General features: G+C 40.7%; 1 protein-coding gene across 2 annotated transcripts in view; it reads right to left on the reverse strand.

The window, feature by feature from the left end:
• Positions 1 to 184: 184 nt before the first annotated feature.
• Positions 185 to 27,058, reverse strand: part of rxraa (retinoid X receptor, alpha a) — a 107,792-nt gene continuing 80,918 nt past the window's right edge. Inside the window, exons 4-11 of one of the 2 annotated variants that reach the window (XM_071204965.1) lie at positions 25,413 to 25,563; positions 23,192 to 23,371; positions 18,541 to 18,710; positions 11,609 to 11,738; positions 10,053 to 10,185; positions 7,382 to 7,473; positions 4,767 to 4,872; positions 185 to 4,062 (exon numbers count right to left, since the gene is read on the reverse strand). In XM_071204965.1, coding sequence (XP_071061066.1) covers positions 3,915 to 4,062; positions 4,767 to 4,872; positions 7,382 to 7,473; positions 10,053 to 10,185; positions 11,609 to 11,738; positions 18,541 to 18,710; positions 23,192 to 23,371; positions 25,413 to 25,563 — 1,110 coding nt within the window. In that variant the 3' untranslated portion in view covers positions 185 to 3,914. Of the gene's footprint in view, positions 4,063 to 4,766; positions 4,873 to 7,381; positions 7,474 to 10,052; positions 10,186 to 11,608; positions 11,739 to 18,540; positions 18,726 to 23,191; positions 23,372 to 25,412; positions 25,564 to 27,058 lie in introns of both variants that reach the window. The other variant, XM_071204964.1, reaches the window with a different exon arrangement.

Consider the following 27,058-nt stretch of genomic DNA (forward strand, 5'->3'; position numbering starts at 1 on the left):
TTTTAGTCTTTATTTGCTTCAGTAGCTCCTATTGTAGTCCTACACACCAGCAGCATCTGTCCTCTATACTTAACCTGGATATCTGTGGAATACATGTTTGCATTTGACAGCTCTAACCTGAATAAAACCAGTTTTGTATGTTTAACGAGTCGTGACAATCTTCCACACAGAATCAATCAGTCAGTTCACTTTGAGTTTTTTTTAATAACAATTTTTTCTGTCCATGAAACATAGAACATCAGAGAACAACCCACAAAGAACAGATGACCAAAAACTCCATCGCCTTTTTACAAAAATTGACAAATATAATGAAAAGACATTTCCCGTCTTGCAGGTTGAAAATGGCAAAGTAAAGGCGACAGCAGGTGCCGACGACTCCTCGCACCTTTTAAAACTTTCAATCTGAAAATTGCCTTGTTGAATAAGCTTTTCCACGACGTATACGACAGCCCGCAGGAGGACAAGGGAACAGAGTAGACAAGCAAGGGGATAAAATTACCTTTGTACAAAAATAGATTCAAAGTGGTTTTTTTTCTTTTCTTTTTTTTTACAGTCTATGCACAAAGAAAGCAGTGATTGTGTCACAAGCTGATTTCCTGATTACACTTTTTCAACAAACAACTGCTAAGCAACACATACATTTCAGAGGGTTTAAAGTCTTCAATTTTTTTGTATTTCTTTTTTTTGCGGTCCCATAATCTGCTGAGAAGCTAATACTTTTTAAATCTGCTGGTTGATCATGATTGATTTTATAAAGTCAATAGCAAAAAAAAGGAAACCCTCTGATATTTGTGGTCAGAGAAGACTCTCTTTCAATTTTCGGAAATACTCAAGGAACAGATCTGTCGATATATATTTATAAATATATACACATATACATATTAACAAAATAGAGCTTTATGTTATAAAGCATTCATGCGGGTGATCCTTTCTTTTTTTAATGGTCAAGAAGATCCTTGTCTGTTCATTTCCTGCATGGGTGAGGGAGCTCGCACATTATTCACTTTATGGCTTAAGTAAGAGCCCTGCGGTCGCCAATCACAGTAAGCCAAGAGACACCAGGCTGAAGGGAGCGGGAGGATATTCAATTTAAAGTTAGGTCATCCAGTCCAAAAAAAGCTTCATATCTGCTGTTATGATTTTAAATCCATCCTCCGAAAAAGGAAATCCATCCCAGTCCTACAAAAAGAGTTAATTTTCCTTACCATATTGACAATTTATGAACAATTGATCCAGAATATAAATACTGTAAACTGAGCTCAGACTGGCTGTCAATACTGTCACCTGGATAGTTTGTAATAGAAACTGTCTAAAAACACTACAAGCCAATACTGAACTTATTACTTTTTTTTTAAAGCATAGAAACTGAGTTGTAACTGAGCCTGATGATAATAACGCAGTCAGAAAGTGCTATTTTTGTTTGTCAGATTAAATACGTGTAGAAAATTCAAGTAACGTCGCAGTTCTACCTTTTGTCCACTAGAGGGCGCTTGAAGCTTTTAAATGGCGCCTAGACTGTGAAACTGGACACCAATTGTTATGAAAAACATGTTTTTGTCGATATTTCATTAGCGTTTTTTGTCGGAGTCAATAGGAGTATGGAGTCCCGTAGGTGCCACCAAAAATAATTTCAGACTTTTTCCTTATCAATTAATACGTTGACAAATACAAAAATAACTGTTAAAAATGTTGCTTGGAGACAAGATCAGAAGCCAAACAGCCAGCTAATAAAAGCTCATGTTGCTATGTCGCTGCTTATTCATACGACTCTTCAAATGAAAGTAATCACCACATTGAAACTGTAAATATAAATGCAACAGGCAAATTCATTGTGATATAAAATATGTTCGTCACATGAAAAACAAAAACATATATTTGCGATAAAAGCCTAATCAAAAACTAGTAGTATGACTATGCTTAAATATCCAATTGTGAATCTGTAAATAAGCAAACATTTATTTATTCTTTTAGCAGATGATTGCAAAATGTAAGAAACACTGAAACTAAAACAATCTTATATTTTTTCTAATAGTTTTTAAATACTTTGCAAACATGTATTATTGAAGTGGCACACTCAAGACTCCATACCCCAAAGACCTTCAATTGTCTAAGTTTATGAAAGCCTGATGAAAACAGTGCTCAGGGTTTTTCCTTCTTCTTCGGGTCCAGTTAGTGTCAAGGTGCTTATGAAAGAGTGGTGAATAAGTATATATAGGATAAAAAGGACTAAAAGAGATTTCTGAGTTGTTTTTTTTTTAATCCTATATCGTTCTCGGCACTAGCTAACATGTCCTTAAACTCTACTTTGTCTCACCGTTTCATTAAACACCTTTCAATGAGGGCTGATAGCTGATAAAACAACACAAGATGTCTATTCAATGTTTGAATAGTGAGGAAAATGACCTTGATGAGATATTATCGGACCCCCACCTCACAAACACCTGTTTGAACCACACCTGCTCTAAGGACAATCTTTGGCAATGCACTAGATGCATAGTTTTGCAGCAGCTGCAGCATTTAGAGAAAAAGGAGGGAAAATGGCATAAAGCAAACTATACATAACATAATGAACATTTCAGTTGGACGTGAATGACACTTGGTGGTCCAGAGAAGTGCAGAGAGAGGTGGATAAAACAATCAGGGGTGCGTTTAAGATCGAGCCAAATCCCACCTCAGGAGGCAGATCACATCAGCTCTCCGTTTAGGAACTCCGCTGTCATGAGGTTAAGTGCCAAGTAACATACAAATAAACAAACAATGGCTCGGCTGAGCGCTTTTCTCTCTCAAATGCTTCAACGAGCTGAGGGTTGGAGGGATGGAAACAGAGGTATTTGTGCATTAAAATCACAAGTGAAAATAACGTGAATACTGTGTACGGTTGTAACTTTCTGTACAGGTAGATATGAGGAAACACACGCTGCGTGGAGGGATTTCTGAGTGTGGAGGTGGTAAAAAAACGATGTGTTGAAATTCACATGAAATGAGATGTGGAGAGGTTGGAGAAGGGACGAAAACAGGAACAGGGAGACCGCCGACAAAAGGTCCAACATTGTTCGAAATAAGGATGGTAAATGTTGTTCCTGTGCCTGCTGGTAGCCTGTCAGAGCATGGTGTGGCTTAAAGCTAATATACAACGGCCGGGTCTTCCTGTGTGCCTCAGCACGGATTGTACAGCGTTAACTGAAGGGCTGATTAGTGAAGTCTTTCGTCGTCCTCCACCTGGGTCGCACAGTGCTGACAGAGTAAGACATGGTAGTATTTGTTGGAATTGAGTCCTGAGGGTTTTGAGCACTCGCAGTCTGAGTTTGACTCCAGGAAACTTCAGCTAGTGCAAGACCTGACGTGTTCAGGAGCCAGGCGGGAAAAGATCCTTCACCTTGTCCTCACCCCCTCCCCTTAGCGTCCCTCCCTAAAAATGTAGTCCTGAAAGAGAGAAAGGGCTCGGGTCCATGCCGAAGCAGCCCAAGGCTCTCTAAATCCACGATTGTCCCGCTGAGAATCCAAATATGACATCGCCGTTTATTTTCTTCAAAATACCTGCAAGCATTACTGTGGGTGTTAAAAACCTGATCACCTCTGCTTAATCTCGTCCAAGTGTAGGAGAAAGCAAGGATGAAAACGATGGCTCAATATGTTTCTTTTTGTCCGCTTTAAGTCCAAGTGTTGCCGTGTGATTTGTCTTATATATATATTTCTTATTTATATATTTTTACAAGGTATAAAACCGACCCACAGACGTGAAGAATTTATTGTTTTTCAAGGGGAAAGGGTAGGGAGGGATGGGAAGAGGTTCTCCATCCAAAGTCATTACTCAATCTGTCCCCTGCTGGAGATTGTTTTTTGAAAAAGAACCCCAAACCAGGGCTGTTGGAGGAGGGGGAGAGGGGGTGAGGAGGGCTCAACCCTCTCTGCTATTATGTAATTTGATGCGGTGCTTCTAGCATCTCCATGAGGAACGTGTCGATGGGCGTGTCGCCGATGAGCTTGAAGAAGAACAAGTGCTCCAGACACTTGAGGCCGATGGATCGCAGCGCCGGTAACCGCAGCAACAGTTTGGCAAATCTGTCACAGAAGAGCCAAGTTAGACACAAAATAAAAATGGCATCATGCAATGACAGGAAGAGGGAGGGGTGGGGAAATGATCCTGAAGCAAAACTGTCTTTTACGTACAAATGTACTTTTATAACTAGGAATGATATTCACGAGCCAACACTTTGTGCACTTAAGAACATTTAGTCCCAAGTTGGTTTCACTTCAAACCTCACAGAAAAAAGAAAAGCAACCTAATACAATACTTCTTTTACTAACGATTTTATTGTCACAGGCACATTTTCTTTGTCGGAATAAAATATGAGCCAGAGTTGTTCTTAATTGCTTGGTGTTAGCTGTTCATAACAATCCCTCTTAGCGGTCTTCAGTCAGTCTTTGTCTTGATATGACAAAACATCCATTGTCAAATGTTTAATATTATTGTATTGTCTAGGATGTAGGACACATTGTCTAAAGACTTAAGTATTTTGAAAGTCTTCTTATGTAGGTGTTTAATAGGCCTAAAATACAAACATTACATTTTTCACAGCTAGTCTTTTGTATTACTAAAGAATCTTATTTTTACTTTAGTCTTTAAAAAAAAAATGTATTCTGCCATTAAACTAATATTGAATTAATAAACCAAAGAGAGTAAGGTGTTATCTGTATGAAGAAAGGGGCAAATGAGGATGAATGTGGGGATGCGCACAGTGTCATTTCTGTGTTTGTGTTCTCACCGGCCAGGCTGGTCGGGGTACTTCTGTTTGCAGTAGGCCTCTAAAGACGCGTACACTTTCTCTCTCAGAGCTTCTACCTCACCAGGATTGGACAAGCCTTTAGAGTCTGTGGAGCAGATGCAAACAAATATTAACAAACACAAAACAGCAACCCTTCAAATAATATTTAACACAAAACAATGGGGCAGTGATGAAGTATTTTTGTAAGCTGACCCGGAAGTTAGCCTCGACGAAAGACAATGGTACATTTTTATTTTATTTTGGAATATTGCGGAGAATAAGGCATGTAGAAAACATCTGTTCTACGACGTTTATAATGGTTGAAGAGTAAGTGCAATTGCTTAAAATAAATAGCTAAATTATGCTATAAATGAGCTACAACATTGTGGCTTTATTTCACACCACACCGCTAAGCTAAAGGGGAACTTGTCTTAGCGTTATGGCTCATTTAGTCCCTTGTAAGCAACCTCCTCTTCCAGACATGTACAAGCTTAAAACATATAAGAGTGAGGAATTTAATGACGAACCCAAAAACTCCACAAAAAAACATAGATTTTGAGAAGAGGAAACCCAAAAGAGCTAAAAACTCATTCCCGGGATAAGGACTCATTCCTGCACTATTCTATAAGGAAGTATGTTTTCATAAGCATGTGAACACCCTTTTTATACTTTGTATTCTTCTAGTTGTTCAAATCAGAGAGAAACTCAATTGCTCAAATGGCTACTAACATTAGCATACAAAAGAGGGCAGAGCCTCACTAACTTACAAGTTGAGTTTTAACCCCGCAGGCTGGCGGAGGGCGGTTGTCACAACATTCTGGGTTACTCCAATTAGGCCTGCGCTAATTTAAGCCCCGCCGGAGGACTCATCTTTGAGTCCCAACACAAACGCATCATTGATTAACATTTTGTGATGAACAAAGCGCTGCACATTTGATCAAAAATGAATGAACACTTGTTGTTAATGGCCGGACTCGATGGCACAGTGTGGGAAAAGCCATCCCCTGTGCCACCCAACCTCCCTCTACTTTTTCCGTCAGAGCAGTCTTGCGAACCCCTAATTAAGAAGGAACTGGGCCGAGACGTGAAGCCAGGCCTGGATGTGGCCTGGACAAAATGTGAAACACAGAGGACCAGTGTTTGGGGTAGACGGATCCACAGTGGCACCAGAAGGACGGAGGGAGTCGTTAAACAACTTGGGATTACATCCATAGGGTTGATTGGTGCCATATGGGTGAGGTTTAAATACAGAACAGGCTGATAGCAGGCGTGACACATGCCTTGGCAAGACTTGCGCCTCAATTAAAGAACTTGCTGTTGGACACATTTTCATGAGAATTTCCTGATTAAATAAAGATTGAATTGGTTTGAGCACAATCAATCATTATTGTCCTGTTCAGCTATTATTTTCAGCTCTCTACCTCAGTTCCGATTTCACAAGAGAAGTTCAAAGAAAACACAGAAAAGTCAAAAGTTCCTAATTATCCGGTTACATTCAAGAGGTCAAGCCAAGTCACACGTTTTTCGATACTGTTAAATATTGCTGGACTATAACTCTTAGCTTGAAAGGTCGATGTGAAACATATATAGTTTCCTCTCTGGATTATTCTGTAGGCGCGGGTTGTGAGGCTTCTCTGGATGTTTTGAAACTTTTCTTCTCACTGTGAGAAGTTGTTGCTGTTGGATTCGATCACAACCAAATTCCTGCTGAGTCCATAAAGAAGCTCCTAACTTTTTACAACCAACTGTCAAGCGTAATGGAAGAGAGACACTTAACTACATTTTTTGGTTGGAGTATCACTTAGCTTCAAGTCCTTAATGAGTAGCTATTTTAGTATCAGCTGTGTGTAGAAACAGTTGCACATAAATCTACGGCACAGATCAATCTTGGAGCGAATAAATAATAAAAAGACCAACTGCACAGGAATGAATTAGTGTTGAACAAAGGCGCTCAACAACCCAGCATTGATCTGAAATAACAATCACATATTGGAAAAAATGTCCACTGTATTGTGGATGCTTAACACGGAGCTTGGTTAAACTGTGTTCTTGAATTCAAATAGAGTTCTTCAGGGATGATATCTTTTCGTAGGCTTACCTGGAAGTTAGCATTGCAAGGGCTCCCTCAAAGAAAAGCCAACGGCATTTATTAGTTGCCATTAGATTTTAGCAAAAAATAAGCTCTGTAGCGAACAAATGTTTGAGATATTTCCACGTTGTTTTTCATCAGGATAAACTCCACAAATTGACACTACGTATAGGATTTTTAAAGACGTCAACACCACTCAGTTAGCCAAGTGTTTGGCATTATGACGTTTAGAAGTCTTATTTAGTCATTTGTTAGCAACCTCCATTTTTATGAAACATAGAAGATTTTATGTCGTAGAACAAAAATCCAAAATCTATTAAATGTCTATTACTATTACCACAAACCATCAAACCAAACACCCTTGACTTTGAGGCAAAGGAACCCAGAAGTGCCCAGGTTTTAGGACTCATTCCTCCACCACTTTACTGTAACCAATTGCTACGTTCCCTCTCCTACAACAGCTCCCAGTCATGTACCTGCAGGATTCTGATTCAGCAAATGCCAGCATACACATGGTGATAGTTACCTGGGTTGAAAAGGACTATCGCTCGAAGGCACCCCAGTTCTGTCTTATCCATCTGCATGTCCCTCATTTTTGACACCAGTTCTGTGAGCACTCTGCACAAAAGAGACAAAACAAAAAAGGCAGGTGTCATTTTTAATCCTTTTCTTGGTGATGTATCCGATATCTCAGTTCAAGATATCAAAGAAAACCATTTGAGTCTAATTGGTACAATGTTGTATAAATGACACACATGCAATTCCAGACTGGGGATATTACAAATATGTTTTTAACTACTATCCAGCTCAATTCTATTTAAAAAAACAAACACACCCCCGCTTGTACACTCAGCCCATATGGGCACGGTTAGATGAGTGGAAAAGTTTACAACCCTGCTGCAAAGTAATTATATTTAGTACATGGCTTTCATAAAAAGGAAAGCCACAGAGTAAACACACGCTGTAATCTAACACCAGGGCTCCCACTGTCTGTGTGTGACATCACTGGTGGGAGTGTCGGTGCGTCGCTCGAACTCCTCACCCCTCGTTGACTCGGTCACACCCTCTCCTTTATTTTCCCTCTCACTGAGTTTCTTCCTCTCCCCTCTCTTTTTCTCTCCCTCGGATAGTAAAGTAAATTGTGGCTCTGAGCTCTCATTCTAATTCAATTTGTTACGCAGAGGAACAACAGGGCTAAAAAAAAATTAAAAAAGGGAGAAAGAATAGACTCAAGTGTTGAAGTTAATCAGTGTCTTTATTTGTATGGTGAAGAGGGAGAGGAGTAGATAAAGAAACATTATCAGCTCTCTGCATCGTAATGCTTGCCACAGTTAATGCCAGAGATGGAATATGTCCTCCGGCTGTGTGAACGGCCATCATACGGCACAGAGGCGAGGTGATCACAGCGGCACAGAAATAAGGAGATATTTAAAAACCAGACTGCTGTTAATGAGAGTCTGATGACAGCATCTGTAAGCGCCAGTAGTATGTACACAACCATTTTTACATTATTTATATTTTTTAATCTATTTATCTATTTGTATTTTACGCAAACAACGTTAATGGATAATATTAATTTATCAAAATTAACATTATAAAATACTAGATGCATTTTTTTCCTTGTATTTTCTATTTTGGTTTTTGACGTTTTCTGAGCTTTTCTGTGTTTCTGTGGGACCCCTGATGCCTACATTGTACATATTTAATAAACCGGAGCCAATCAATATTTGTTGTGCTGCTTGGCCTTTCAGGAGTGCAGGTGTTATATTTCAGTGGAAGAAAGCAATAACTCATGCTGTAAAACACTTCAAATCATTCAAAGGATGTTGGAGTTTGTATCTAATGCCCTATAAGAAGGTAGTACATGATTTAGAGATCATTTTGTATTAATGTATCGGCTACAATTACTGTTTTTCTTGTTATTGTTTTAATGCCTATCCTAATAGTCAAGACAAATGTTATCAAAAAGAAAAACATATATATATAAGTTCTTAAACCAGATTTTTCTAAACCTATCATTATGGCTTATTACCAGGGGCGGATCTACCGGGGTGGCATGGGGTGGCAACTGCCACCCTAAACAATAGCCTTGCCACCCCAGCTTCCACCCCAGTTGGCATTTTTGTTTTGAAAGAAAAGTTGTGGCTCATCGGACATTTATGAGAGAAAGTCTCTAATGTCCGAGTGCAAGTGAATGCAGCACAAGATGCACGTCATGTAACCCCTCCCCCGGTCCTGGCGCGAGAGTGGAAATATGATTGGTGGCGAATTCACTTGAACGGTGGGACGGCGCAAAACGAGAAGCCTTTCGGACCCAAGCACTGAAGGAATGAGGTAGTTGCGGTCTACAATGACAGAGAAGAGAATGTCAAGTTTGGCTGTACTCTGCATTGAATCAAAACGCACTAAAGCTGTTGATCTTAATAAGTTTGTGAGGCGTTTTGCTGAACAAAATAGTAATCGCCGCATTCAGCTGTAATAGACATGTCAACTTGATGCTCTGCTCACGGATGACTCGATGAGAATAACAAACTGTTAAGATGATGCTGGAGGATTTTCAGCTCAACTTTATCTGCGTTCGCCATTTCAACAGTTCCTCAAATTACTGACTACATTTGAACGCATCCCTGTGACCAGCTCTCATAGTATGCCTCTCGTCCAATGAAATGACTTGCTCGCTCTATGATATATACCTGAGATTACTTCCAGAAAGTTGTTCATATTCTCAATTTTTTACGTTTAACGCCATATTAGTTCGGTACACACGTGTACCGAACCGAAGGGCCCATACCGAATAATTTCAGTACGGGTACGTGTACCGTTACACCCCTAATTGATTGATATGATTGCGATTTAAATCAGCATATACTTCTGTCAGGGGATGCCACCCCTCAATCTCCTGCCACCCTCTTGCCATGAATATTTGTCTAGATCCGCCCCTGCTTATTACTTATCGCTGAATGCATTAATACATTTATTAAAATACAAAGCATTAGTGTGAATAAAATGTTATCACTGTCGAAATAACTTTTCAAAAGATTGCATAGGTTTTCTTATAACTGACTTGTAAAACATTTATAAATGAATGAATGAACCACTTATAAAGCCATAACTTATAATGTAAAAACCCTTGTGAAAATTATAATTGAAAGTGGTAGTTCAAAGACAATAAAGTTCAGTAATACGGTAATAATAACCTGTCAAAGATGGCGCCCACTCCGGCACTATGGGCGCTGTTGCGATGGACGTGCAGCCCGGTAGCCAACAGGATCCCGTCTTTGATCGTTATCGAGCGGTGCGAGAATGACGCAATGAGGAGTTCATTCCAACCTGCGGCAGAGACGGGGAGAGGGATCGAGGGAAAATATGAGAAGAGACAACAAGCAAATACCTGTACAAAAGTTCACATAGCATTGAGGCAAAATGGAACTGACAACAAAGGGAGGGAATTCCAATGAATCAATTAAGCTGCGCCGTAAAAGCGTGCAGATTTATCAAGCATCAAGTTATTCCTGAGAATCATGCTTTCTGAGGAGACAAGCGTGTAAAAAGGGATGAACCGCGCCTGCCGTCACAATAAAGACAACAGGCTTGATGTGCCAAAGCAGGGGCTCGACACTGAGAGCAGCGCATACACAAGACGCTGGCTTTTGAGTGACAGGGCTCCTTTAACTGTTCTGCCTGGCAACACTCGCCTCTTCTCCCCAGAGTTGAGTCGGGTATGAGAGGAGCCGGGATGCTTTTATCTGTGATACAGCAGAACTAAAGCAGTTATTTATAGAAAACCTGAGAGCCGAGAAAGAGACAAGCTCTCAAGAATAATGTCTCTCGCTGCTTTGCTGACGTCTCTCCATCATTGTCTGCGCTAAAGATAAGGATGTTTCTATTAGCGTACGGGACAGGGTGTGTAATAGAATAGTTTTCCTCTAGGTGGATTTAGAATATAATGGTGTAATTTGGAGCGACAGGCAGGCAACAAGGGCAATGTGTTGAAATAAACCAAAAGACCTCCGTGCATTTCATGTTAGTGAATCGAAGAAAAGTGACAGATAATTCACTCCATGTTTTATGTGGCTGTCAATTTGATCGTGAGCGGTTAGCATACTTTCCCATATAGGCTATAGCACATACTCACTATGAGCTGTTGTGACCTTGGTGGGTCTGACTCATCTCAGTCACATGAACTAGAGTTACGTCATAGTGGCCAGATTGGTGTATTGATCCTACCGAAATAGGCTACAGCTAGCCTTAGCATCTTTATTTCACAGTTTTCTAATTTCTTTCATTGGCTACTTTTCAAAGACAGTTTTCTTTTTAAATCTATATTCTATCACCAGAGGATATTAACTGCTGTTCAGAATCCTAGAAATGAAACGCCCTATTATTTTAACCAAGGAAACACAATAGTTATTTAGCTAGCACTTAACAGCATCATATGTAGCCTATCTAGTTAGCTGTTAGCATGCTGTCAAATACTTAATTGGAGCTGTATGCTAGCGGTTTAGTGTTGTATACTTGGTTGAAGACAAGGTGTTTTATATTATTTAGAACAGTTTCTCATTTATTTTACAACTTAGCTAAATTGAACATATTCTTTATGTCCAAAAGATGCTAAATCCAAGTGGTTTTGGAGCATTTACCAGAGTTTCTACTGTAACTGGAGGGGTTTTAATGGAATACAATACATTCGGCCTGCATTTGAGGAACCTTTTCGGCATTTTTATGACCTTTTTATTGGCCCTTTTTGACCAACCTGCTCGTAGGAGGATGACCTGGTCATCGAGTGGCAGCTCAGAGAAGTGTGGGATCCTCTTGGCCCACTCCACCAAAGTAAAGAGCTGCTTGTCTGCCGCCTGACAGATATTTGTTACCGGGTCGTTGGGCTGCAGAAACAACAAAAGCACATACAAATCCTGAAGTTAGCACAAAATAAATGATATCCTAGTTTTAGCCTGTGAGTCTTTTTCTTGGCTGAGAGCCTGGTGTCAGGTTTAACCACCTATCAACACACTCGCATATCACATTAAGAGGAGCAAGTAGGAAGACAAAAACAAACATTGATTCTGTCCCAGCTCGTGGAGGAAATACCCGCAGAGAGCTTGCCATGAGCAGGCTCTTTCTTTAGGGACCTTTTTAGTCTACACACAAATCAGCCTTTTCGGACAGCTAGCGTAGCTCAAGAGGCCCCCCTTCCTGACACTCCACTGACACTTCACTACATAACAAGCTCTTAGGAGCTCACTTGCGGCTTTGTTATCAGGCTGGGTAGGCCTTTAGAAAACTCAGAAAATGATTGTGTATAAGGATTATCCATATTTACTCACATAAAAACATCTAGTTATGTAATTATTCTCCAGGTCACATGCCTAAAACATCATTATTGATCAGAAGGCGAATAGATTAATTCATTGCATAGGTTCTATTCATATATTTCCATGTTTTTAATACGGTCCCAAAATAATTGTTCTCATGTGATTTTGATAAATGATAAAAGGAAAAACAAGCAGTTCTTGTTAATGGATGTCAACGGAAATTGGCAATTTACTTCCCAAAATAGTATCACTGACTAATAGCTCTGTGAAATAAAAGGTGAACCAAGGACAGCGCTAAAATCTTTCATTGATTTCACTACATTAGATCTATTAAGCCTTGAAAAGAGATGAGCATAAAAGATTGAAGACAGGCTCACTCGTACATGGACATATCTTTTATTCTAAACCCTGTTATGTAAGGCGTATGCTTTTAGAGAAACCTCTCTTCACTTCAGGAGCTAAATAGTTCTCAGTGGTGAATGTTCTACATGTACTTTTGCAGTGAAAGCGTGCTCAAACCCTTAGAAATGTCTTGAATGTTAGGACATTGTGCACAAATGTCCATTTAATGAAAATATGTGGCAGTAATGACAGCACTGTAGCTTTTATTCTTGTTATTTTATACCTGTCTTATTCAATTCATATGTTCTTGGCTTTTTAATAACTGCTTTAGAATATATTTAAAGGCTGTCATTGCACTAAAAATGTACTTTGATCCATTTCCAAACAACATAAACATATAGTATATTTTCTTGGAGAAACAAATCTCACAATTGCCTTCACGATGAAAATAATACCCTTTTAATGATATTTAAGAGATACCTCTACAATAATGAGGAATAGAGTGCCACACTTCCTAAAACCCGGAAGTAAGTTAGCATTTTACCACTTCCGGTTCCTTCGCCAAAAAGCAGTGCAATTTCTCCATAGGATTATGGAAAATAGCTGGAAATAAGGTCTGTGGTTGAGACACATTTAAGAGACGGATCACGTTTTGTTCTACGGCATTAAATCCATCAGCAGTGACCCCACTGGGTATTTCTGAAGTGTCTGAAAAACGATGGTTGTTAACAAGTGGCTGAATAGGACTACAGAAGTTGTCGAGACCGTTTTACGTCATTACACCGAACACGTAAAATACTCCCGCTAAGTTTGTTTTTCCCCGTGTTCTGCTTGAAAGCAAGTACCTGCCTCCTGCAAACTGTTAAAACAAACACTTCAACTTGTACAATTTTGAATCTGTAGTTTTGAATATGGATCTTAAGTTGGCGTGACGTTGAAGCAGCGACCCTGCTGTAGTTTCTTTTTAGCATAACGTTTTGCTTCTGGCGACTAGATTTATGATTTCGAAATTATAAAAGTAGGGTAGACATGTGGAGATTATCCGGCTGAACAAAACGTGATCCGTCTCTTAAATGTGTGTCAACCACAGACCTTATTTCGAGCTATTTTCCAAAATCCTATGGTGAAATTGCATTGCGTTTTTGTCGAAGGAACCGGAAGGAGTTTACTTCCGGGTTTTAGGATGCTTCACTGTGGCACTCTGTAGTGTGTGAAGGGGGTTTTGTGTACAAAAATAAACTGAAATATAAAAGATAACATAATAAACCCTTCATATGTTAAAGTTATGGTCATAACCTGTATGAGGCAATAAATTAGTACTATTAATGCGAGAGTTCAACTAGTGGACATTTTTTAGTTTCATATAGAATCCAGCTTGATTTTAGGGAAGCTTAAAATGACCCTCAATCAGAAAACTTAATACCACAAAGAAGACTTAGAAAGGGCCTACATGTCAGAGTTTCGGGATGACAATATATGCTTAAATGGGGTGTGCATTAAGTGGAAGAAGGATCAGAGTGCCCGTTTTCCACCTCTCTTAAAACCTATTAAAGGGCGGAGTCACACTCTGATTGGCCGAGAGGGGAATGCACCCAGCTGCTCTCAGTTAATAATTAGTAGCCAACAGGTGATCTGAATAACCTGCCATCAACTCAGGTGGATCGGGAGATTCAGCTTAAATGAATAAGGAAATTACAGAATGAGGATATTCTACAAATAATTCCACCTTTTCTGATAATCATTTAACACACATTTACGATTTAATGAGGCTGCAACGAAGAATTTACAATATAGATGTTGCTAAAAGCTTAGTAAGGTATTGTTTTTTTGTGTTGCCTAAAAAGAGTAAACTTTCAAAGAAAAGTCCCAAAAATACTGGTATCTTCCTGAAGAACCCGTCTATATGTAAATTGTAAGACCAGTGGGAGAAATCCTCAAGTGTAAGATCTCTGAGTTATTCAGTTACGATTATAATTTTTGTAGGAAATGTAACACTTTAACTTGACACTCCAGAGACAAGGACTGCTTCTCCTAAACTGTCCCGACACATCCAACTTACTTTCTCCAAGGGGGAATTCATGAACAGTGGAGGAATACCAATGCAACATGCATACAGTGTGACTAACTCACTAAAATGTAAATCCATCTGGGCAGGGGGGGTAAAAAGAACCCAAAACAATACTGTCAATCTCTGGGAGTAATTTCCCATCGTCCCAGGAGCAAAAACCCCTGATATGTGTGTGTAAACAAAGACTGTACCCACACGCTTTTGTGCATATTTCAAAACAAGTAAACATCCTTTTATTCTAAGTATCCCTGTGTGAACTCGACAAAAACAGTCAGCAACTTCTCCCCAACTTCCCTCTGCCAAATCCCCAACGATCGATGCTAAAAGCTTGCAGGATCCCGACATCAACTGCTGCTCTCAAGAGAAGATTAGTTCATGATGAAGGAGAAAACATCCCTCCACTCACACACTCCTTTCAAAAATACCCAGGCCAAAGACTACCCCTTCCTCTACTCCACATCCCTCCCTGCGGTGCGAAACTCAAACTGACTGTAGAGTATCACAGATATGAAAAACTTAAACCAGACAAAGCCTACACTGTTTTTGAAAGTCGTATTTCTTCTCGACTTCGGGGGTAGAAAGAAAACAGTCGTCTTATGAATATTTTAGCATGTGATCTCCGTGGGAGTCGTGGACGGGAGGGAAGCTCGGCGCGACAGTTTTTTCGAATACAGCGCTTCCACTAAAAAACACATAAACAGATTTGGCTAATTCATTCCAAAGCGCAGACCAAGCCAAAACAAAGATAATCAACAAAAAAAGTGGGCTTTGGTGCGTATGGCGGTCCTGCCACCCTTCTTCATAAGAACACAAGTCCCAGGGTTCTCGCGTTAAACATGGCAAGCCTCATGAATGTTGAATGGCTATCTTAGCCGTGTTTACACTGACCTGGTTTCTTTGCCCCTTGTCTGCAGAGATGACAGGGGAGAGGAGCTTACACTTTCCTGCAACAATCCTCCGGCATCACATTACTGTACTTACTGTTCGAGTCGCAGAACAGCTTTTAGGATGTTATCGGGCCACAATGGGGGAGCCCGCGGTGACCTATGAGCGAATAACATTAACCTCAATGTTTAAGTACAAAAGCGCACCTGGGAGTGGGAATATCTCGCAGCTCGACAGTTGAAGCTTTTTCTACTGTGCAGATCTGATAAGATGGGACAAAAAAGGGAAACTTGAGACAGAAAGCAAAAGAAGACTTTGCTAAGTTGCTGGATTTCAGCCACTTTAGCAGAACGGCTGCCATAGAAAAAGAGCTGCTGTCTTTATTCCCCAACAAATCAAAGGTGTTTACAGCCACATGTTTTCTCCGCCATGGTCGATCATCGCTGGCAACTTAGAGAAACGCCAGGCTTGCATACTGTCCTATGACATTTTCATCACTTGAGCAGGGGAGACGAAAGATTTGCCTTTCAATTTTTCATTATTCAGCTTGAACCAGACTATACTGGCGTGACATCAGAGAGAAACTTGGGTACTCATACAGATCAGTACGGAAATAAATTACTCAAGTGTCCCACTTTTCTAGATTGAAAAAAAAAGAAAGAATCTCTCGTCTGGGGCGGTGGATGAATCATCAGCTAATTATCATCTACATAACAGCAACGCTTCCTGCCTTAAGCTTGGGAAAAAAGATAAGAAACTTTGATAAATTGACTCATATACGCAGTAGAACGGACATCCGGTAATAATACAAAAAGATAGAGAGAAATGCGTAAAATAGACGTAAAGAAAGACCCCCTAGGTTAAGTGATATATAGCATCTTCTCCTCTTCCCCCCCTCCTTGTGAAAAGTCCTCTCTCTGTCTGACTGAAGGGACATTACTAACGCCTGTTTAACTCCTGTTCTAGGTCACCATGAGATAAACACACTTTATTCAGGTTGGCAAGACCCCGGCCATTAGACAGTGGCGGTGGCCTATTCATGAAGTACACTCATGGCCCGGGCCCTGTGATTAATTATAGCACGGGGCAGTGACTCTCAATGGAGACTTCACAGAAGGGGGGAGGACACAGAGAGAAGGGGAGTCCTTGTGGTCGGGACAGCCTGAACGAGGATTCTCTGCCAACATCCTGGGCTCCAAATGGTTAGAGGGTCAGTTCAAAGGGATGATTTCCTTGATTGCTTTTAGTTGTATCTGGCAATGTTTTACAGGCTCAGGTATTATGTACAATAGGAGTTGTTTTCTCCATTTGGAACGCCCAATTCCTGATGCTCTGCTGTCCTTTTCACTGTTGCTGTTGGACTTCTGCACTCGTAACCACATGCCAGCAAAGAACATCAGCAGGAGGCCATAACCAACCAAAAGCTTCCAGTACATCAACAACAACAACCACCCTCCCTTGCTTGCTTCCAAGCATGGCGAGCAATGGAAGTAAACAGTGGTTGGTTTTGTGGTGCTTACAAAGGACATTTGTAAAACTCAAACCTTCACATATCTCAAAACATTGGCAAACAGAACCTAAACTATATGCACCTTAATATTTCTTAAGCTTGTCTTTACCACATACCTTATTTTAGGCATCTAACCAAAAGCACATAACAAAGTAAAAGTTAAATTATTGACCACCAGAAGTGGTTAATGCAAACTTATTTCCTGGTTTCTGACTCATTCCTGCACCAGTCTATAATAGCAAGAGTTTCTTATATCAATATACTTTGTTATACAACATGGATATACAATTGCTCAAAAAACTCATCCAATCCACACTACTGTTCAACTTTAACAAATTAAGGGTATCTATAGTTTTAGCAACTTGAAGAGCGTTAAGAGTTTTGTAGATTTTTTAATATGATGCGAGTCAGATATTATTCCACTTTGAAAGTCAAATTTGGAGCCGTGTACATCTGTATTTTAGTGTGGTTTTCATCTCTTCTGCAGTACTTTAGAAACCCTTCTCTTCATTGTGTCAGGCAGGCAGCAGGCATCGAGGGACCCATCAGGCTGAGTCCAAACACACTCAGTGCATTAGTGTGTCTGAGCTGCCAGCCGCTCCCCCGTGACACCCCCACTCCTTCTCCATCTCCCTTATGTCAACGCTCATCTCTTACATTTCCATCTTGCCCCCCCCCCCCAAAAAAAAGCTCCAATGTACTCACATAACAGCCCTCACATTTCTACCTTTACTTCATAGGACATGTCCCTCCCCTGAAGCATATTAATTCCCCCCCCCACCCCTCTTCTTCTCTCACCCTACTTCCTCGCTGCCTTTGGTAGGCTGCTGCTCTGTTTCTCATGTTCTTGCAGAATTCCTGAGGAAGCCGAGGCTTTGTGCGGTGCTTTCAGGAACTAGTCTGCCTGTTGCATTATTCATCACTCTTAGTCTCCTCTGTGTCAAAGACAGCCCACAGTGCCCAGCTGATACTGAGGGGACATATGAGGCAATGCACAGCGGAGCAAAGGAGCTGAAGCAAGGTGAACAAGTAAAGCAGCGCTCTAGACTACAAGCAGTCACTCCAAAGGGACTGAAAGAGGGAGGACACACAGTAATCATACCCATCTTTACCAGCAGATAGACTTCCTGACTGACAACTAAAAGCTGTAAAAAGTATCTTTCCAAACCGAATGTCCCAATTCCAATCTGCATGACAATCATTTTTTAACGATAAGTAATATGTTTATTTACACTGAAAACTGACTGACGTCTTATGATGCGAATATGCCGTTATGTTGTGTGCAGTTTCATCTCTGAAATTCGTTTTAAAAAAGATATCAAGGAGCAACATGTAGCTGGAATAACATAAAACGTAAGTGGACAATGTTAGGACAGCGCCAGGAAGATTTTGGAGAGCAGATTAAGCTCATACTTGGTGAGAATTGACAATAATAACCAGTATAACCTATACAATTTATGAGTTTGTAATCCCCACCAGCCCCTAGATGTATACAAAAAAAGTGTTTGTGTGTGATGACTTGTTGCAGAATGATACAGGAGGTGAGTGTTTGCAAAATAGCAACTTACCGAGTTGGATGGCGCACCAAGGTTGGTCTCGATGTAGGTCTCGGTTTTAGGTTCCACCGCCTGCTCAGCCTCCAGGATCTTCTCCACGGGCATATCCTCGTTGGCGCAGCCGGTGGACTCCACCTCGTTCTCATTTCTCTCCTTGGCTCGCTGGCGCTCCTCCTGAACGGCTGCATGTAACAAAACTGGTTCCGGTCACTACTGCTGTTTTTTGTTTTGTTCTTAATATAATGTCAGCATGCATGTGTGTGTTAAAGGAAAGACTCAGGGTTGAAGGCTTCCAGAGTTGCCATTACTCAGCAAGGTTTTAAAGATCTTAAAAGGGTTTTCTAGGCAAATGACTCCATACTGTACAAGTAAAGTAGTTATCATATTTTAGAGCTGCATTGCTTTATATCGCTATTCCTTGGTTCTTTTAGCTTACTGTTTTGGTTTACACACATTTAAATATTGTTTAATCTCATGCAGCAGCAGTCAGAATTTGTCAGCAAACATCTTAAAAAATCAAGTCAGTTTGTGAATAATTTGCAAAGATAAAAAAATATCTGCCAATCTGCCAATGCAGGGAGGTTGTGCCACCCATTTGGAAATCAACTTAAAAAAAATACTTTACTAAATTAAATGATGCAACATGTATCCGACATTGAATGTCTTGATAAGGCAGATTTTTTTTTATGCAATGCAGTTGTAGATGGAACTGCTTTCGACACTGAATCTTTCCTCCGTTTAAACACTTGAACTCTGAACAAACAAATTGTTCATAGTCTAGTTGGCCCTTATTTGTATTTACACACACAAACTTGTACATACGATATGTATGTGCATGCTTGAGTGAGTATTTGCTTGTCTGTGTCGAGTCTGCATGTGTGAGTGCCTGCATTGTGTCTCGGTAAGCCAGATAAAAGTGCATGACCCTGTATGCGTTATGCCAGTAAACATATCCAAGAGAGTTCAATCATCAATTATTCCTTTGACAGTGCGGATGGAATTTATTAATGACCGTAGACCAACATTATGTGTAACACAGTAGCATGGAAATGTTCAAGGGCTTCTCGTAGCCTCCTTTTCAAAGAGATGTGTTTTTTATGTAGTGCTCGATGACAAACAGCCGGATTCTTACATACAAATCATTTATCGACACATATGTCTGTCACTGCTTCTTTGAGACATGTGTGGTAGCCAGAATAGCTTGGATAAAAAAAGAGCTCGAGTCAATGAAGACTGTGTCTCGTAGTTCCTTTTTTTGTTTCGTGTTGTGTGTAAAAGCGGGTTAAAGCACAACTTGGTTCTGTCGTGTGATTGGCTTGGCGAGGAGACACAGGAAGTGGTTTGTGTGCTGAGCAGACACCAGCTCACTGTGGCCGATTCAAGAGAAACCGCACGTCTACCCTCAAGTGGGGATGGAAAAGAAGCATGTGTGTGTGTGTGTTTTGTCTTTTCAAAAGGCTATCATTTACCTAATTCAAGACACCGCAAGGAAAGTGCTGCGACTTTTTTATACATTTATCCTCCACTCATTGATTAATGTGAACAACTTTTCATGATTAAGCGCCTTTGGAGAGTGAACGTTAGCATGCAGGCATACGAACACACCTGGAGAACTGTCTTGACTCAAAAAAGACATATCACACAGTACACTGGGTTTGCAGGATGATGTGTCTCCTTCCCCTACTCTGGTTTCTATTCCAAAAGTCCTGAATCATAGAGGCCGTGGTCTTGTTGGAAGGGTTGTTGTGGGGGGGCAGGGGTTGTTAGAAGAGGAGAGGGAAAGGGGCCCCATTTTAGAGGAACTGCAGTCTGGCGGTAGAGGTCAGCCCAAGGGTAGAATACTTGTGTTGGGAGTCAGAGAGAGGTGAGGAGGGCTGAAATCATGTTAGCTTTATTTCCCCCACCCACCCCTGTACACCCCCACCTCCACCGTCCTCCTCTCCTGACTGGGAGAGAATACATTCATTTAATCCTGTTTTTCTGTGGATTCGCTTAGCCTTTTGGGCTACTGTTGCCTTGTTCTCTAACCACAGCCCTCGGGGTGCATGGGGAGAGGCTTAGGCGGCGCTGAGAGTGAGGCGAAAAAAGAGGCAGTAAATGATAATATCCTTGAAACGAGTAAGGAGCCTAACAATGATATAAATAAAAGCAAGAAGAACAGGAGGGCAGGCCAAGCAAAGGTCAAGACAAATTGGCCTTGGATAGAATGTAACCTTCCAAAAAGCATTTATCCAAAAACAACGTGTACCTTCTTGCACCTTCACCTTTAAATGGGGAAGCTACTTGCTACACTCGCTAAGTGGCTCAGTATAATCTAGACACTCTGTATCTGCATTCTGTGGTGATCATAATGGGGAGAGGCAGTGATTGATTTGTCCAATGTGCGAAAGTGTGCTGCTGAGAGCGCTAATATTTTTAACACCCTCATGGAGTGTTAAAATTCACGCCTGACTAACAGGTTTTTTCTTTTTTTCTCCTCACACGAGCAGACTCTTCCTTTAATCTTTCCTCAGAGATGCTTTACTGTACTGCCCGACAATCAAAGGAGGTATTCAAGGCATTGTTTACAATTCAGGGTTGCTCTCAGAGACTGGAGAGTGATGAGTGAAGCATCAGATAAATATAACCTTTTCAAACAAACCCATTTATCCAGGGAGTATGAAGATAAAATCAATCGTGCATTAAGAGGGAACGCCTGAGTGAAAAGGCTACAGTGTTCATTTATACAGTGAATACATTGTGTCCTGTTCCCATGACAATACATGGCTAAGGCTATTTATTTTCCAATACATTTTGAATTATGCAGCTGATTCTAATAATTGCTTTTAAGTCAATTTATTTGTTGTTAATTTCTAGACATTCACTTTCTTTAAAGGGTATTTTAATCAGTAAGTGAATGCATCTCTTTTTACATAATCTGGATAAACATATATCTGCATATGAATGCTAAATCATTAGCAACGGGACGGACATTAGTGTTCTAGTTTTTGGTTTGTAGTCCAAGTAGTAGTATCCTATCACAGTTGAGTGAAAGCAGGTAAACAATCCATTTTAATAGGCAAAATGGCAGTCTTAGAACCCTAATAACGACAACTGTGATTTTTTTTTTGCATCTAGGTTTAATCAGCAAAAGAATGCTTACTTTTGAATTTGACTCTTTTTAACCAACTAATTCTACCCTGTTAATGCAGGGTTAAAAGTACTTTCTCTAAGGAAGCTACATTTAGAAGCACCTGTATCTGAGACGGACTTGAATATAACATGGTAATTAAACATTAAGCATGTACATGTCACAGTGGATGAGTCTATAATCCTCAGTCTGTACTGAGAAAGGTCAGGGTGTATTATGCGCTGGAGGAGAAGTGATGTGAGTTTGCAGGAATGTTGGATTGTTGCATCTTGAATAAATCCTTTAATGGCAAAATGAAGCTCTTCCTGTCCACAGCGGGATTATGTTATCTGACTTTAAAAACTATCAACGATGCACTGAGGTCTAAGACATTGCAATGTTTGTGGTCAGGATGCTGTCTAAAGTATCATGAGTAAAACAAATGAGTCTGCTCTTTGTCAATGTTATGGTTGTAGTTGTCAGAGTAGATGCTCCGATAAACACAGGCTTTACATAAAGCCTTGTTATGTTTATGTAATTAATGCCGTTTGAATTTCTCCTTTACATGGATACTAAAGACGTAGATGCTCTTATACACACAGGCATTACATAAAGCCTTGCTATGTTTATGTTAAAGACGCCTGTTATAGTTGTAATGTCTGTAAAAAAGTTGACAGATGCTTGAGATATGATTTGAAAGATTGATGAACGGTCTGTCCTCCCACAACTACACGTTCTGTCCATGAGGCCTCACCATCATCTGATTACATCTCTGTCTCCGTTTGAAAAGGGCGGGAGCAGCATGTGCATTCCACCAGTAGCCTCTCATTTGAGGAATGTGGTGCACGCTTCCCCCACTGCCTTTCAATTACAAGACATTATCCAATTTGACAATAAAATCTTTTGCGTTCCTGAAAACGAGCCTGTTTCCCAATAACTAGGTAGGCTGTCCAACATAACTTTAAAGTTTAAGCGAATAATAAGGAGCATGCAAGGGCACGCACGGTGACATCCAGAGGATACAGAGGGAGTACAAGTTTGTATTCCTCCAGTCTACATCAGTGAACTCCCAGAGGACTGCCAGTTCTCTGAAACGCTCACTCTCTTTAACATCCAGCAATACTTCTGGGATGCCTGCGCCTGCAACAGCTGAATGTATTATTTCGCCCCCATGGAAGTGCTTGAAGCAGAACATTTTTAAATACAGTAGAGCCCATGGCTGCAATGCACAGCGTGATGCGGCAGAGCAGAGGTACAGCTGCAAGTGCTTCTGTCAAATTGGATAGAGGCAGGATAGGGAAAATAAAGTTGCTTTACTTCTAGGAAGCAAGAAAAGGGCATCTTCCAACCTTGGTCGTGTCTCGTGGGCTAACCATATTGACTTGAATAAAACGTTCTAGCTAAGATTAGTCAAATGAGACCAGAATGATGCAGCATATTTGCCTCCGAGAACCAAACTATCAGTCTACAGTGTGAGTGTGTGTTGTATGTGGATTAGTATAGGTGTGAGGGAATGGTTAAGTGGGACTTTATCCTCTACGGTATGTGCTGTACCTTCTCTCTTCATGCCCATGGCTAGACACTTCTGGTAGCGGCAGTACTGGCAGCGGTTCCTCTGGCGCTTATCAATGACGCAGTGTTTGCTGTCGCGACAGGTGTAGGACAGGTCTTTGCGCACCGTCCTTTTGAAAAAACCTTTGCAGCCTTCACAGCTGTACACGCCGTAGTGTTTACCTGAGGACAGAAAGAGACACAGGTGGTTTGTCCAATGCATATAGAAATGTTTTCAAGCCTAGTTCATGTGAGAACTACAAATCTTTACAGTCCAAGCTAAAGCAACAGCATATAAGAACCCTCTTTTTAGGAAGCAAAACACCAATTATTATCAAACATGTTAATTGATTGGTGTGACCCGTGGCTCAGGGTAAATGGAAGTCTACCATAGGCATGACTTTGGTATTTAAGTCGCATTGGGTAAAATCTTCAACTAAATGACATTTATAATAATGTAATCATGAGGTTAGTGTAGATCAGGGATGCCCACCCTTTCAGCTTGGGAGCTACTTTTAAAATGACCAAGCCCAAATTATCTACATACGCCCCTGCCCAATCTGTGTCGCGGGGGGGGGGGGGGGGGGGGGTGCTAGTGGACTAAACGGTGGATAAACTGTGGCGCGCTTACAACAACTCAGACTGGCTTACCTGTACGTTAATCAAGTGGCAAATGCCATAGTAAGGATGGATGATAGGCTAACTTTAAAAAAAAGTTAGCTGGTCGATCGCGATCGACATATTGGGCACCCCTGGTGTAGATGGTGCATTAGCATCAGTTATCAGAATTGTAGAGTCTCTATAAAGGGGGCGGCTTGGGCTCAGGGGGTACATTGGCATCCGTCATTCAGAGTGCAATGGCTTGATCCCCAGACCCAGCAGTCAATATTTCCAAGTGTCCTTGGGCAAGATACATGCTTTTCTCATGTTGTGGTACAGGACAAATCGTCTCTTTCCCCTGTTCTTAACAGCTCTTTTTTGTTGTATATGATGGATTGAGTCCTTTGAATTCCCCAGGGTTGCTCAAACTGTTTCTTTGTTATCTGCTCTGACCACCAGAGAAGATAAATAAAGCCTCCGCACACAGTTAAATGAAGCATGACTCGCTATTAAACATTGTTTTGATTTCCCCCCTTTGGTTGAATGGGGGCGATGACGCAGGATGACACTGAAACTGTCCGAGGAATTAGACATCCAGCTTCAGCCTGGGGGGTGAAACACCTTCCCCCTACACAGCCCTTCTCTATTTGAGCGTAGGTTTCATCAGACCGTACAATCTATTGCATGTCTCATGATGTCGGTTTCTTTCATATGCCTTTACGCTGATGCATCATAAGCAGGAGTGGCTTCTTTGCTTGCCATTTAGCCCAGATGTATGAAGAATTCCAATGATTGTTGTCCTTCCAGGAAAGATCTCCCACTGCAAGAAGCTGCAGAGTGTAGTTCTGCTAGAGCGGTCCACAGGGCTGGTCTCTGACCAAAGTTCATCCTTGGATCTTCTTCCGAGGTTTCTCATCGTGGTCGGAGCAACAGCTTTGGTAAAACGCTGGGTAGTCCCCATTTCATGTGTAATCCCAGCTGTCGAACAAGTATTTGTATACCTTTGCCAACAATTCTTCCTTAGATTATACATTAAATTCCAAGGTATTCCTGGTAAGGCTTTGAATCATGTGCTTTTTTAACTGGCATCTGCAATCAATGTCACTTGATTCATTCTAACATTAATATATTCATAAGAATGGAATACAACAAGAATCAAAGAAATCTTAAATTTTTTACCCATTAAAACCATTAAAGAAAAACCTAATAAAGTTTATTTTTTTCTTTCAATACATTTAACTTTTTACCCCAAAACCTTTTTACTTGTTGTTTACAAGCCTATACTGTACATGTCCTGCTCCAAATACAAACACATGTATTCACAAAGTATACATAAAGCAAGATAAAGGAACATGTATTATCAAATCATATATTTATATCTAAATAATAATTAAGAATAAAAAAATTAAATAAAGTTAATAATTTAACTTGTAAAATGTATATTAATAAATCATATTAAAAGGGGATAATAACATAAAAAAGCTGATTGCAAGACAGTGATGGATAAAGGAGTCTCAGATATGTCCTTATAATATCATCAAGTGAACACTTTACTATAAATATTAACTTTTTTTGTATCGTGTGCTTTTTCCTGTATACGTGGTCATTGACTCCCATCACTCACCTGAGGAGCGGTCCCCACAGATGGCGCAGATGTGTTTGGTGAGCGACAGGATGGTGCCTGAGGGCTGGGCAGGAACCTTCATCACGCCGTTGAGGCCCAGCAGGGGCTTGATGTCCTCCGAGCTGCTGACCGAGTTCATCGGAGAGTTTAGCTGGAACATCAACACACACAAACACACGCCGACAGGTCACAAAGCAGTACGCGATGAACTCAGGTGACATCATACAGCCTGTTAGCCAAGCCCTTCATAAAGTACGGGTCATTTTGGATAATGTCTCCCACCTACTCATTGACATGCTGGTTAGGTCAAAGAGAAGCTATGAGACCAATTCCACCAAGAGTGCCACAGGAAGTCGTTCCTGCCTGTGGCATCAGACACAACTCCTGAGGCGTCAGGCACTTTGAGGTAATGTCTGACAGAAGAATTTATGTTCCGTTGATTTTTTATGTTAAATAAAGCAACTGTAACCAAACCCTATTGCCCCCTCTGGGAACAAACAATAAAAGCATTATGAATATGATTTGGATGACGTAGCTTAGCTAACTGATGACATTATCTGTTGAATAAGCGCCAGGTCTGCTGAGTTGAAAGAAGTGGTTTGTTTACACCAGGGGTGTCCAAACTATGTCCCGGGGGCCCATTTTGAAACGGCCCTCAGCTAATTCAAATAGTATAATGAAATATGTCCCCCAAATTCAACTTGTGCTGGTCATATAATGTACTAATTAAATATATATGTACAAATATATATATCACAGTATTCATGTATGCCCACTTTACAAATACATTCAATCAATTAAAGTTGGAAACATTTTCAAATGTTAGTTGATATAAAAAGCCCAATAACTTATTTGCATTTCACATCTTTTTATAAGCAATCTCAAGCTTCTGTTTTAAGGCATGAGCTGAAAACTAAATCAATGAAACCCTATGGAGAGCTGTGATGAAGGCTGTTGTGTTTCTTACAGCATTTTGAAGTATCAAGCTTAATTTACCTACATTGGATTGATTTTGCTAACTTATAACTTAGCATATGAGGCAGGCAATATACCTCACCTCTAGTGAGTGGCCCTTCATATATTTCTCTGTACAGTATGTGACCCTCGGGGGAAAAAGTTTGGAAACCCTGGTTCACACATACTAAATCTAAGTGAAGGCACGTCATGCACATTACCATGAATGATTTTCAAAATGTAGAAAGTGAAAATTGTATTTGACTTCTCATTCTTAATACAGATGGTCAGCATTCCCAGCAGCAGCAGCAGCTCTTTTGCCCTCTTTCATTGCTGCCTCTGACTCTCTCCTCCCTCAATTTCAGATCTAAATCTGGCACAGCAGGATCCTGCACCACTCCACCCCAGGAACTCTTTTATTCATGCTCTCTACAAGCCCCGCCAGGCTCCCAAATGTTCAGCGCTAGCATAACTCCACTGCAAAATTTAGCAGCAGTGCAGCGGAATAAAGAGACAGCATTTGTTTAAGTAGTGGTGCAACTGCAGCCTGCACTTCAATCACTGGCTCCCCTTCCCTCTCTGACAAAAAAGCGCTTACATTAAATATAGTGACCTCGCTTTGCTAAAACGCGTAGAGAAAAGGGAGGGTAATTATTATAACTAGCGCCATGCTGTTTTGCAGAGCAGATAAA

This window comes from Pseudochaenichthys georgianus, chromosome 12 (assembly GCF_902827115.2).
Source record: "Pseudochaenichthys georgianus chromosome 12, fPseGeo1.2, whole genome shotgun sequence".
In the NCBI taxonomy this organism is placed as follows: domain Eukaryota; kingdom Metazoa; phylum Chordata; class Actinopteri; order Perciformes; family Channichthyidae; genus Pseudochaenichthys; species Pseudochaenichthys georgianus.